At 35.8% G+C, this 14,125-nt stretch overlaps 1 protein-coding gene across 1 annotated transcript in view; it reads right to left on the minus strand.

Moving 5' to 3' along the window:
• Positions 1 to 345: 345 nt before the first annotated feature.
• LOC140743111 (transient receptor potential cation channel subfamily A member 1-like) overlaps positions 346 to 14,125 on the minus strand; it is a 43,184-nt gene continuing 29,404 nt past the window's right edge. The window contains exons 5-20 of the mRNA XM_073074170.1: positions 13,066 to 13,191; positions 11,670 to 11,966; positions 10,782 to 11,021; positions 9,592 to 9,699; positions 8,371 to 8,549; positions 7,582 to 7,861; positions 6,133 to 6,302; positions 5,441 to 5,585; positions 4,931 to 5,023; positions 3,929 to 4,205; positions 3,225 to 3,430; positions 2,690 to 2,878; positions 1,953 to 2,225; positions 1,560 to 1,719; positions 851 to 981; positions 346 to 483 (exon numbers count right to left, since the gene is read on the minus strand). Of these exons, the coding sequence (XP_072930271.1) occupies positions 346 to 483; positions 851 to 981; positions 1,560 to 1,719; positions 1,953 to 2,225; positions 2,690 to 2,878; positions 3,225 to 3,430; positions 3,929 to 4,205; positions 4,931 to 5,023; positions 5,441 to 5,585; positions 6,133 to 6,302; positions 7,582 to 7,861; positions 8,371 to 8,549; positions 9,592 to 9,699; positions 10,782 to 11,021; positions 11,670 to 11,966; positions 13,066 to 13,191 (3,012 nt within the window). The remainder of the gene's footprint in view (positions 484 to 850; positions 982 to 1,559; positions 1,720 to 1,952; positions 2,226 to 2,689; positions 2,879 to 3,224; positions 3,431 to 3,928; positions 4,206 to 4,930; positions 5,024 to 5,440; positions 5,586 to 6,132; positions 6,303 to 7,581; positions 7,862 to 8,370; positions 8,550 to 9,591; positions 9,700 to 10,781; positions 11,022 to 11,669; positions 11,967 to 13,065; positions 13,192 to 14,125) is intronic.

Genomic DNA, 14,125 nt, shown 5'->3' on the forward strand with positions numbered 1-14,125 from the left:
TAAGTACTTCAATTTGAAGTCGCGCACAGTAGGAAATCAGTTAGTTTTACGGATTTTGCTGAGACGACTTTTATGTCGTACTCGTATCGTATCTACTAAACAATTCGTTTCGTATTCTCATAGTAACGCCGGTACTCAACCATGCGACCATACGCATCCTATAAAGTTTTATTACAAAAAGTATGAATGAACATACACACAAGTATACCTACAAGACACATTTATATAATAACGACATGGCCTTTTAATTCAATCACTGAAACCGAATTAAAATTCGGATTTTTCGTCTTAATGTGGGTAATAGTAATATTCCGTTTTGGACAATTGTATTTCTCTTGAACATGATCAACCACCCTTGCTGAAAGAGGAGGCCGAGCGAAGCTTCTTGCGGCTCCTGGGAGAGGACCAGCGCGGGATCACGCGAGACTCGTTAGCTGATACACCCTCATCCACGTCGTCTGCTTCGGTCTTGATTTCCATTTTCTGGAAGTACAGAAAGAAGTGTTTGTCATTACTTTCCAATTCTAAGTAGGTAGAGGTATTTTTATATTATAGGGGTAGCAGAAGAGCATGCAGTCCACCTGATGGTAAGTAACTACTGCCGCCCATGGACTTCGGTAATCAACCCGAGGTAGGATTCCTATCTGAGGTTCGCCATAGACGCGCCGCTACTCTTGAGGACTAAGCTGGAACGCCTCGGAAAAGTATGTCTTCCTTACGACACTCTTCAAACCAGAACACAGGTGGACTGCATGCTCGTCTGCTACGCCTATATTATAAAAAACCTGTATGACAGTTTAAGATATACATACAAAATACATATACATTGAACCAAATAAAACTATCATACCTGTACGATAAGCCTGATCAGAGTGTACTGTTGCTCCATAAGGTTAGATATATCACGAAGGCGTCGTTTCTGCTTCTCCAGTTCAGCGGCGATGTAATCCTCACTGCTTTCTAGAACCAGGTCAAGGCCAGCTGGAACAATCCAACAACTCAAAGAAGAGTCCAGTTAAATCACACCCGTAAGCAAGCAGTATGGAGTTCTCCATTAGATGTTTGTTGAGGTACTCAACTTTTGTAAGCAAAGCTATGAAGCAGCACTTTAGCGAAAGTTTCTAGATGTGACGCAATTATCAGGTCAAAGCTATAGTTATTTTAGTAGTAGTAGTAGTAGTAGTAGTGTTAGTAAGTAAGTAAGTAGTAAACGAGCATGCCGTTCTCCAGATGGTAAGTGGCAACTGCTGCCCATGGACGTCTATAATCAATTTCAGATAGAAATAGAGGCCTGTCTGTGACTGATCTACATTGATATTCTGAAGATTGAGTTGGAAAGCCTCTTATTAGAGTTCCTTCCGTTAACATACCTTTCAATCTAAAATACAACAACGCTTAACTCTACTAATATAAAGGTGAGATGATGATGCCTCTGGAGTCGAACTACGTAACTAGCTTCTACTATCTTTTACCTACATGCTTCTTACTTATTATCTATGTACTAGGGGTGAGTATCAGGGATCAGCAGCATTAAATTTAAAAAATATGTCTATGCTAACCATCATCGCTAAATGGGTTGCAGAACCACTTGCGCAACATCAGATCCAGGAAGCCGAGTTTGCATTTCTTGTTATTCGGATATTCAATCAGCTCGTTCTTGTCAATTTTCTCCAGGAGGAATGTGGGTAGTTTTCGTTCCAGTTCAGTGTGTAGAACCACCTGCAATTTATGGGTACAACGAAATTGATTAGCAGAAGTTTTAATACAATATTTCATTGCAATGCGTATTATGATGTTCTGTTGCTTATATAATGTACTCTGGCACTTTATTTAGTATTCATGGATTTCTTAACAATTGGTGATCATAAGGTACCATTAAACCATTACTATTTCTTCTTCTGTACATTCAGTATCATAAGAAAAGAAGACATCGTTTGCAATAGATTACTTACTTGCATAGCCAAGCGTTTCAGCTGCGCATTTCTCCTCACGCTCTCGATGTCTCCAACAGCCAAACCGATTAGAAGGTTCATGAGAAGAATCGGCATGAATACCATGAAGAGCAGCAGTACAACGAAGGTCGTGATAGGGAAGGGTAAAGTTGTGTCCGTTTCGGATTTATAGTATGGTTGCACGTAGGTCCCAACGAAGTCAAGTTCGCCCAGCATCATCGCAAAGGTCCTCATCAACGACATGGGGATAGTGCTGAAAGACAGATGATGGCCCTGCGAAAGAGATACAGTCGTTACGATTCATTGTATCTAGTGTTAAATCATCGAAAATTTTGGCCCAGCGAAATATTTGCGAGTATGTAAGTAATGATAATTCGCAGAGATATATTAGTATCTGTAGAAAGTACATAACAGTTGAAACATTTGAAATTTTTTTTGCAATCATTGAACTTAATCGCAGACACGCTTAGCTTTTTAATAACTATTATGCAAGCGCTTCAAATACAGCATGAAGATTGTGTACTTAAAAGTATTGAAAAACTACGTAAGGTAAGGTTTAATAATTTTTATATTAAAGGGATATATTAGTCACAAATTCCATCAATGTCATTAAGTAACATCAAGAACAAATATTAACATGCAATGCTAATAAATTCGCCCTTAAAGCAAAAATGATAATTTACTTCAAATTTATGATGAGGTTGATTAATTAATATCCTTTCAACCAATGCACCCACTTTGGACAGTAGAATGTAAAATGCCAAGCCGAAGGCGATAATCAGAATGGAGAACACCATCAACACTTTGATGAGTGTTTGTAGGATTTCAAGGAACATCACTACGTAGATGCCGACTTGATCGAAACGTTGCAGAAGTAGCAGCAATTCGAACCAACTCAGGAAAACCGTTATAGCAGCCGATGATAACTGTAAATATAAAATTATGAGACATTAGGAATATGTACGTATACACTTTATTGCAGCTTGGAGATAACGTCTTCTACGGTAGGCTTACCAAATGCTTAGCCGGGTGTTAATTTTTTCGATAAAATTTTGAAACGATCTTATTACACCTATTACTTGAATTAAGGATAATTTTGGAAAACATTTCAATGGAGCAATAGAGGCGATACAAGGAATTATTAACCATATTTGTGGCATTAATGTAATAATTATTTATATAAAATGTGGAAAAGTTATTAAAAGTTCTGAAAAAATATGAAAAGTTAACAGTGTAACTCGATTGAGATAATTCTGTAATAGTAAGACTCACCTGTACATCATAATTTGCGTCAATGAGTGATGGAAGAACCATCAAAGTGGAGCAAACGTAGAGGGTCCAAGCGACTAAGTTGGAGGGATCGAAGATGTAATGCCATTTTTGCTGTCGCAGGTTGTATGCCTCACGGATCATGCACATCGAATTGTAGACTAGGATCGTTATAGAGCTGGTATACATGGCTACGATTTTTTGGAATTCTAAAAAGGAAAATATAAAATCCTTGTTTTTATCGGACTTCAAGTACAATAAAATAGAATATCATGTAAATTATGTTGTAAAATAATAACGATAGATGGTCGCTATCAATTCAGACTGACATCCATATTCCTGAAGATTCTTGCTTTATGATATTGTTTCGGTGGCTACCTTTTTTCCTGGGAAAACCATTCATGGAAAAATTAATTTTAATTTCGTTCAAGATTTGAACGCACGTGCTATCGTTTATGCCGTTTTGGCGCTAGATTTCTTAACCTGCTTCAAACTTCGATGGCCACCCATCTTATCGTCAAAAAGTTTGGTGTGTCAGAAATTAGTGACATGCATGTTTGTATCCCGAAATCGTCAAGTCGTTATCGACGACACTTTTAAAAACAAATCACTCTGCCAAGATGTTAGCGATTTCTTTGACTTTTACAACAAGTAACAACTTAAAGAAGATATTAAACATGAAGTATTTAGATCAAAGTATAATTTACCTTCCGTAGAATGAGTCATAGTTCCATTCAAAACATCAAAAGCCTTCACGTCATCATTGGATAGATTCAAAACAGAATATGGTACATCATTACCAGTTTTAACTGTTGTGATAGTCATAAGCAGATATGAGTACATGGTCACAAATAGAAGGAACACGCTGTATAGCAGTAAGTTGGTTAAGTGGAAGTACTTCCCGTACGAGTTCCACTTCATTTGCAAATACTTCTGGCTTAGTGGGTGAGCCAGTAATTCTACTCTCCCATGAGCAACCATAGCCTGAAAATTTTCGTGTATTTTATAAAAAAAATGAATTACAAGTATTATTCTTCATTTTATCATATTTACAAGTTCATAATACAAGCTAAGATTAGTTCAATCACCAAACAAATTGCTTGTATCACACGTGTATCGCAAGCTTTGCCGTGTATGTGTGTATATTACGCGGGTTGTGTTTATTACATTTGTCCAATGAGATCAATTGAATATTATTACTAATGTACTATATTACTAAGGTTAAAAACACGAAGAGTACTTAGAGAGAATTTTCTTTAGATACTAAACTTTAAATACTATTTGCGTTATACTTTTTGATGATGTCGGTAGGCTAAGACCGTTGTGTTGTGTGTCGACCATTTTAATTTTTCTTTTCTTTAGCTTTAGTGTTACTAATGAAAAAAACTATGATCTACGATTACGGTCAAATTTCGATCACTGAGCGAAGTAAGCCTTTTATTAATGTTTCAATTGACCTCATTCTGGATATAACAATGTACAAATACAAATACAAAACAAGCGAAGCGTCATTGTGGTACAGTGATGACACTTCACTCACGTTGATAACATTCAACGGTTCTGGTCGAAACTTTGGGTCGTTCCGCGCCTGTCTCAGCGCTTCTATTTCAAGCTTCGAGTGTTGGTAGAACTTGAAAGAGTACTTAATCTGTGATGAAGTGAAAATATTGAAATTAAAAAATAATACATTAATCAATAGTTTAACTTACGTTAAGGGCTGGCAAGGGAATTTGTGGAGTTTTTGAGTTCGTGCCATCATCATCCAGAGGCTGAGGAACTAACGCTTCGAAGCTGTACTTGATCTAAATTTCACAAATGGATTAGTAATATTTTGAAAGTGCTATGTTGTTACGTTGTGCAATTTTCTAATATACGTAATGATCTTTAAAATGTCATATTACAATTAGGCATGTCAGCTGGGCTTAAAGAAAGATGTAAGAAAAGAATACTGTACTTCAATTAAAATTGCTATAAAATTCAAATACAGATAATGTTATAACTGTTATAAACAAGTGCCTTAATGTCTCAAATACACTAAACTAACAGAAAAAACGGCCGTCACGGACTGTGACGTCACGACATCCCAGCAGATCGTCAAATCATCAATTCAGTTAATAAAAATGGAGTTAAATAAAAAAATCAACAACAGCTGACGCGTTACCTGGCCAACAGTTGGTCTGACCCGTGACAGATACATCAGAAACCTGTATTTAACTTACATAAAAGCTCTTAGAATCCTTCTTGCAGTTTGCTTTGGTGATGCATTTGTCCTGCACCGCTTCGAAAACTCGCGGCATGTTGGCTATCAGAGCGAGGGTCACGCAAGGATGACGATCAGAGCGCAGAGCCATTACTTCTTTGGCCCTGGAATTATAAAGACAGGAATTTTATAGATTTGCTATATGTTAGTAATAGCAGTTAATAAGCTGATCTTTCTATTCCCGTCGATTTCGTAGCACGTATTAAAGATAATGAATTGAAGATAATGATTTCAAAGCTGGTCGACTCCTCCAACACCACCGCCACACCTATTTCTGTCTCATAATAACAGTTTTAATCGCTGCTATGTTCTGGATCGAAGGGTAAAAGAGACTTTTCCGAGGTATTCCAGCTTAGTTCTTAAGGGTGGCGGCGTTTTTGTGACGGAACGCAGGTAGGAATATTTAGATATTTCTATCTGTGGTTGATTACAGATGTCTATGAGCGGCAGTATTATTATTATGAATTGCATTCTCGTCTGCTATTCCTATGTTAAGAAAGAAAAAAAAAGAGTAAAATGGAATACTGGCCACATACAATTCCAGAATTAACATATTACTAAGCATCATATTCATAGTCACTTTTTAAATTCGTTATTCACTATTCACAGACGTCAGACTGCTAGAAATTATTTTATTACCAAAATGCTTACCTTTGCTCGTGTGTGACCATTGCAAGGGCAGCTTCCGGGAACTTGTAATAAATGGCGTAGTCAATAGCACTCATATCCATGTTATTGTAGTACAGTCGACATCCCATTGAAAGCAGCAGAGCAATGGAATTTGGCTTATTTTCCATTGTGGCAAGATGTAGTGGTGTGTTCTGTAACAATAATATTGTTTTTAATTTTCAAAATTAATTTAATTATATTTTGATTATAATATTGTGATACTAAGATAACTTATACAATGAGCTAAACAATTAGAAGTAACTTTTTGAAATAATTCGCCAAATCTTCTCTCGATCGAATTAACCACGATATAACAATACCAGTACCTATTCTTAACTGGAAATAATTTTACCAAGACATCTTTGTTCATCACATTATATTTCGATGTACATATTAGTATATGAAATTCCCATCTATAATAGTCATGATGACAAATTTTGAAAACCCCTTCTATAACGTAGGTACATGTCTACCGATTCCAAAAATCGTATTATTTCGGTAATAAATTCAGTATTAACGAAAATAATAGCATTTGTTTATAGCAATTTTGAATTAAGCGCGAAAACGCTCGCGAGTGTCATGGCGCCCGTTGGTGACGTCACGTTAGAAAATCCCATACAAAATTTCAAGCAATTCAGTGGCATACCCAAAAATGACGTCATTCGCGCCCCGATTAGCGTTTCAGACAAGATGGCCGACTGCACTATTTTATACGTTTATTTAATTGAAATATCTTAGTTTCTTTTTAAACTGAGTCAATTTTGAGAATCTTTTCAATATATTGTGTTTTCTTCAATAATGAATTCTTTGATTTTTTAATACTGTCATCATGCCAATTATATTATATAAATGTTTGTCTGTATGTCCTTAATAGAATCGTAAATTATGCATTTGATCATGTGATGGCCTTAAGCAAAGATGAGCCCACGAAGGTTTCTGAGTTGGTACGGCATATTTCGACAGATAGCGCCATTGTCATTCCAATGAAGGTACAAATTTTCAGTTACATGTATGTCATGTTATTTGTTATAATGCGGGCGAAGCCGCGGGCACTACTAGTTGATTCATATTGATGACATTTAATTATCTATTGTTACATTTTATGTAAAATACTATATATTTGCATATACCTTTATAGGTATTCATGCAAATACCTCAACATATTCAGTTATATGTTAACAAATCAAATCAAATCAAAATGTTTTATTCAAAATAGGTTCTTTACAGAGAGTTACTTTACTTTTTAATGTCAATACAACTACCACCACTTCACAAGGTGTTTCGTTATGGAGAAGAAGTGGCGAAAGGAACTCCATAACACACATCTTTTAAAAAATGTTTTTTACAATGTTAAACTTTACCTAATGGTAGATGGAACTATTTCAGACCACACCGTTTTGTCAGTCAAATAAACATATAACAAACACTTACTCCATCCTTATCCATCTGGTCCAACAAATGTGAGTGCACTGAATGTAGCAGTTCTATTGTTTGGGTGTATCCGCACATAGCCGCATGATGCAATGGGTTGCGTCCATTGTGATCTCTATGGAGCAGTGCACCTCTGTTCAGGAGTAGTTGCACTACTCTGGTATGACCTTCGCGAGATGCTATATGGAGTGGCGTTAATCCTTCACCATCGTTTTCATTGATTATGAAAGTCCCTTTGTCAGAATCTAACAACTGACTTGTTGTGTGGTACCGGCCGTATCTGAAAAGAGCGTTAAAAAAAGGTGTTCAGAGGCGTTTAGAAGGTTTTCTAAGTTTACAAGTATGCCGTTGTGGTGTTATGGGGGCGAACAAAGACAAATAGCTTTAACACTAATACTGACGGTTGTAACAAAGCAATAGACACAGGTGACATCACAATGGAGAACATTAGCATTTCTTTACGTTATGAAAAAGGCTGCTTGAATATTTTTACCTACAACTCATATTGGGCATCTTGTGAAAAATTGCAATTCTATAAAATTTTACGACACCAACGGACACAGTATGGAATGTATGTTATCCACATCATTATCTGTGTGAATGATTACACACAGTATGAATTATTGGAGGTGAATAATTTCGAAAGGCTAATTATCTAGGCTAATCTAATCTACCTAAAGCATTAGTCTATCTTCTGGATTTAATTCCTTATTTGCCTTATGGAAGAGATCTTCCATGCCGATAAGGTGGCAATATTTTGGGACTAATACTACACAGCAATTACATTACCTGGCGGCAAAGTGCAAGGGGCTCTCATTTCTATTGTTCTTCAGGTTGATGCAAGCACCAAGTTTTATCAAGTTCTCCAGGGAGCGGATATGTCCCTCCCGGCTGGCGTAGTGCAGCGGTGAACAACCTGTGTTGTCCTTTTCATTGAGAAGTTCGATTAGACTTTTCTCGCAACGATCCTGAAATGATAATAAGTTGAAATTAATTACATAGTGCTAAATGTAATATTTACTTAACTTGAGTGTAAAATGTGCGGAGCGTTACGACTTCGTTAGGTTAGGTTAGGTTAGCTTATTTTTCAGACTAAATATCACCGCTGCTTCAAGAAGTGATTTAGAATACGAAAAGAAATTGATCAATAAGTTTATTAAATTAATACGTACATGAATAGTAACAACGGTACAATATGTAATGATATTCTCGTTTGTTATTATTTTATTATGTCTAATGTTGATGAAATTATAAATATAAGAAGTCATTTCTACCACTGAATACTTAGTTAGGAAGATGAAGCAGAATTTTCGAGTTATAAAGATACGAGTAACAGTTATCTGATCTTACAACGAATGTTCATTACAAGCATGTTACATCCATTTCACTTCATGCATATTACAAATATTTTTGAAATCTGGCATTAAATAAGTATCGCAATAAAAAAATACAAGCCAAGTGAAACGCAAAGAACGCTGAACTCATCATCGAGTTACTGATTTGTGACGTGATAATATCTTGTTGCCTCTTTATTAAGATAAATTGAATCATAAAGTTTACGATGGATATATTTAACTTGTAATACTTATGAATAAAAATATAGCTAAGACTTATACAGTTACAAATACTTCTTTAGAGTAAGAAATAATTATTATACCTGATTAAATTTAATTTGCGGCAAAAACATGTAAAATTGCAACTATATTTTACTGTGCTTTTGGGAATAAAGAAAAGCTTGGTAAACAACTTGGCCTTATAAGTTTAACTTCTTTTTTTGTATAAAGTAGTATTATTCTAAAAAAGGCGAAGGCAGTAAAGTTACCACCAAGAGTTCCAATTCAAAGTTTTCAGAATTGCATAGAAAATACACTTACTCGTACTCCACTACAATTAATCTAGGACTACTTAGTTCTTTTCATTCTGAGTCGTATCCAATAGTGGGACTGTAATGGGTTCATGATAGAAAAAAGAAACATAGATAAATAATGATATTGAATATAAATAACTCACTTTACAATTGGCAGCAAAATCCCCCAAACAACCACCGTTCATGACGACAAGATGTAACACATTACGTAAGTTTATATCTTTCAGTTCAATGTCAGCGCCGAGCCGAATCTATAAACAGATAATAATCTAAATATCTTTAGTAACATTATAAAGAGGAAAACCTTGTTTGTTTGTTTGGTTGTAATGAATAGGCTCAAAAACTAATACTAATATAAATTTGATAAATAGATTTTGAGGCGGTACAAAGTTTGCCGGGTCAGCTAGTATTATATAAAATGCTAATGTTAGTACGTAAATTCACAGTTTTCTCTATCATCCGCAACTCCGATCAACTTCCTGTTGGGATGGCAGATGCCCCTTGGTCTCCTGTTGTGCGTAAGGGAGTTTGGTCCGGGTGGTCGGAAGTGGGTGGTTGAGAGTGTTTGAAGGGTGTGGTAAGTGACCCACGCTTTTCCGAGGGGTTCCAGCTTAGCCCTCAACGGTAGCGACGCATCTGTGAGCGACCTCAGGTAGGAATCTAAGTCTATCTGGAGTTGATTACAGATTTCCATGGGCGACAGTACCCATTTACTATCAGGTGGACTGCAAGCTCGTCTGCTACTCCTATATTTAAAAAAAATCTGTTTAAAGGTAAACAGTTAATGAGTATACGACAATAACTACAATTACGGAACTTGTAAGAGCATGTTACAGATGCAAATAAACAAGCCTGATGGTAAATTTGAATAAAAAAAATTGAGTAATATTAAATAAGTTTTCAAATTCAACACTAAGTAACTTTACATCGCCTCGTACAATGTTTGCAACAACTACAAAATGTAAGGAAGTTCAACACGAACAAACTTCTTTGATAAGTAAAATAGAAAGATACTTCACCGCCTTGAAAGTGAAGTAGGTGAAGCCATAGAAGGATGATTTTATTTGAAATTGAAGGATGATTTTATTTTTTTTGTTTGAATTCTTGACAAATAAAAAAACATTTTCAGAGAAAGTTCACGTATAAATAACTAATGCTACGTAATTTACGTAATTAATAAATAAGTATTTCAAACATTTAAGGGACATTTTAGAACGGAGACGTGGCAATACTTTATTTACGCAACAATTTCAATACTCAAAACTGATTACAATTTCTTGTTAGGAGTGATCAATTTACGAGTATGTATTTTACTCATCTAAGACAAACTTACTAAAGTATGAACAGTTCTCCATCCTCCCCTTGAGGCGGCTAGTAGAAGCGGCGATCTCTTTTCCTTGTCCAAAGGATTTATATCAGAACCCTCGGAGATCAGGTAATTAACGATGTCCGGATGATCAAACATCGCGGCGCAGTGGAGCGGAGTCATCTTCTGCACGTCACAAGATGTCAAGCATGCTACCTTCTCTTCAGGCTGCATCTCAAACATGAGCTTCACTATTTCAAATGCACCCTGGAATTAAAACATTTCTTATACTACATAACATACTAATTACAGTGATAGCCTAGTGGTTAAGATCTTCGACTCCGACCGATCTCTTCGTCGAGGGGCCCGAGGTACGCATGTCTAATTTTTCAAAGTTAGGTGCGTATTACAAATTAATTATCACTTGCTTAAAACGGTGAGGTAAATCACCACGAGGAAACTTGTATACCTCAGAAATCCTAAAAAAAGTTTTTAAAGGTATGTGTACTGTGTAGTCTACCAATTCGCACTTGGCCAGCGCGGTGGACTATTGACTAATCCTTCTTATTCTGAGAGGAGACCCGTGCCTAGCAGTGGGACGATAATGGGTGGATGATGGTACTACATTCTTTAAATCATACGAATTTATTTTTCATTAACCAAGATCTTAAATGTCGCAGCGAAAAAAGACTTAACTTATCAACATTAAATAAAATTAACTTTCAATTTTCTTTACGCATGAATCTGTTGTCTTATTATCAATTCCTAAATGTTATGAAATTCTCTTTGTTATACAAACCGTGTTACTTATTAACAGGCTGTTTATAGTTTCGTGCTATCAATAACCAACGCGTTAGATGTGGATTAATTATTTTCAAGGAACAATTAGATACGGTGCAAATAGTTGATAGTTACCTGTGCGCAAGCAAGATGAACGGGTGTCGAAAAATCATACTGCTGGGTTGATATCTTGGCGCCGGATTTAATGCAAAGTTCCACCGCCTTGATGTCTCCTCCATGCACCGCCGAGTGCAGGGGCACGTTCCCCTCGTTGTCGAACAACGACATCATTTGCTCTCTTGTGCAACCTCTAGACTCTCCCCATTGGAGGAACACTTCCATAGTCTTGGATGAAGCATTTTTAGCGGCTTCGTGGATAGGGTAGTACCCGTTATTGCATGGTCGCTTGCTATCTGCACCCAAATCTGAGATCTGTTAACAAAATGTTCTTTAGTTATTAGGTTTGAAGGGTCTGGTAAGGGAGACAGACTTTTCCGAGGCGTTCCAGCTTTGTCCTCAGGGGTAGCGGCGCATCTGTGGCCGACCTCAGGTAGGAATATCTAATCCTATCTGAGGTTGATTGGGGGTATATTATAAAAAAAAAGTATGTTTTATCATCCGAGTGATTGAGAATGTCTTGTGCTTAGATTGTATATATTAATATTAATTTAGGTGTTTATTATGATAATCTGGTATAGGATTAGGTATATAAACTGATTTATGTGCGAATATTTAATTTATGGTATTCTATTTATGATTTTGATTAATCGTTTGGTACAAGCTTATTCGCTCTTCCCAACCTACTCAACCAGATTGTTCTCATATTTAAATTTTAAATTTAAACGGAAATAACTCTTGTTCGAAAGTTTTGTGCGTAAGCATTTCACTTTGTTCTCAAATCCGCAATTCCATGATGAATGATCTTAAAATTTGACAAACAGTTTGATCGTTTACCGCGACCTTCAGTCGTATATTCGTCGAAATTTCAGGGATGGTAATAAATTTGAACGCAAAAAATAAAACAGTATTCTGCAAGCGAGACCAAGAATAACGAATGGCACACAAATATCCCGCAAACAAACCTATTTATTTTAATAACGAGACCAAGAAATTACAAACTGTGGGTATTTTGTCATATCTACGTTTACCTTAGACTATAATTTAATGTCGTAAACTTTAATTTATTTTAACCAATTAATATAGACACCGTCTTCTTATTACCTATCTGAAAAATTGTCTTATAACAAATAAAAATAATGAATTGAATGAAATGTAATTAATGAAAATGAAATGTACCAACTATAGTTAAGCAGCAGAGAAATTAATTTTCTTGTGCTACTATTTATATAATTTCCATATTAATAAATTGGCTGGGAGAATATATTTGAAATGTCTTTAAAAAGTTTTTAGCGATCAAAAATTAAATAATCAATAGCAGCAGCTAATAATTACTTAGTACAAAGTGTTATATAATAGAATCAAAATAATGTATCAAAGAAACTTAATATATGTAATATGTTTGAAATCTTACCAAGATTCTTGCACACAGATCGTGATCCTGGATAGCGGCGATGTGCAGGGCTGTGCGACCATGCTCACCACCGAGATCGACGGTGAACTGGTCTTTGTACTTCGCAAAAGTTTGAAGAACTGATACCTGAAATTTCCCACCACATCAAGTTTTGGAATTCGACAGGAAAATAAATGATTTCAAGGTAACAAAACCTATGTCTATGTTTAACAGTGGACCTTAGAAGATTCGATTGTGAAGACACATCTTTTCTCGTTAATAACTTGTAATAAAACTTCTATATTCTGAAGTTCTACCATGTAAATTCGCTAAAACGTTTTCTAAAACTGCCAAATTTAGAACTTCTGACTACTTTTGATCGCTTATAGATGTGCTGTGGGCACCGAACATAAGCAGTAAGTGGACTATATTCTCGTTTGCTCCTCCCATGCCATGTAATACGAGAGGGTATAGTAGAGGCTTACCCATATCTTCTTTTGTGTGGTCTCCTGAAATGCTCACCTTATCATTTTTAAGTATCAACAATAGAGGGTGCTCGTAACAACAACATCTACTCATATTAAGCTGATTCAACAAGATGCGTGAATAGACGAATATTACATATTATATGAAAGAGGATAGGCAAAGCAAAATTATTTAAATTCCATTGTGTCTCTTTAACATCTAGAACCATTTTCATTTACGAAGAAGTAATACGGCATCTATTAACTTTACTGTTCAGGAGATTATCCGTTCCCTAATCCTATATTGGAGCGCAAGTCAGTGGCTATAAGGTTTATCGGGACGATGTGCAATATTGGATTTTATGTATCTAGGAAGAGTAAGATTAAATTACGACGTGCTTTTTATTCACGTGAACATTATATCATAAATTAGGCCACATCATATTGTGATTTCTGAACTATGATTGATAACAAATAAAGAAAGCAATGACATGGAATATATAGTCTTAAATGTGTACCTTAATCGATATTTCGATCTATATAACTGGGTCGAAATATCAGCAAACAAGAAATTAAAACCGCATATGTATGGCATGAGTATGTACCATAATACCATA

The sequence above is a fragment of the Epargyreus clarus genome, unplaced genomic scaffold (assembly GCF_041222505.1).
Source record: "Epargyreus clarus isolate Ecla_fem2 unplaced genomic scaffold, WU_Ecla_fem_2.2 ptg000007l, whole genome shotgun sequence".
Taxonomy (NCBI): domain Eukaryota; kingdom Metazoa; phylum Arthropoda; class Insecta; order Lepidoptera; family Hesperiidae; genus Epargyreus; species Epargyreus clarus.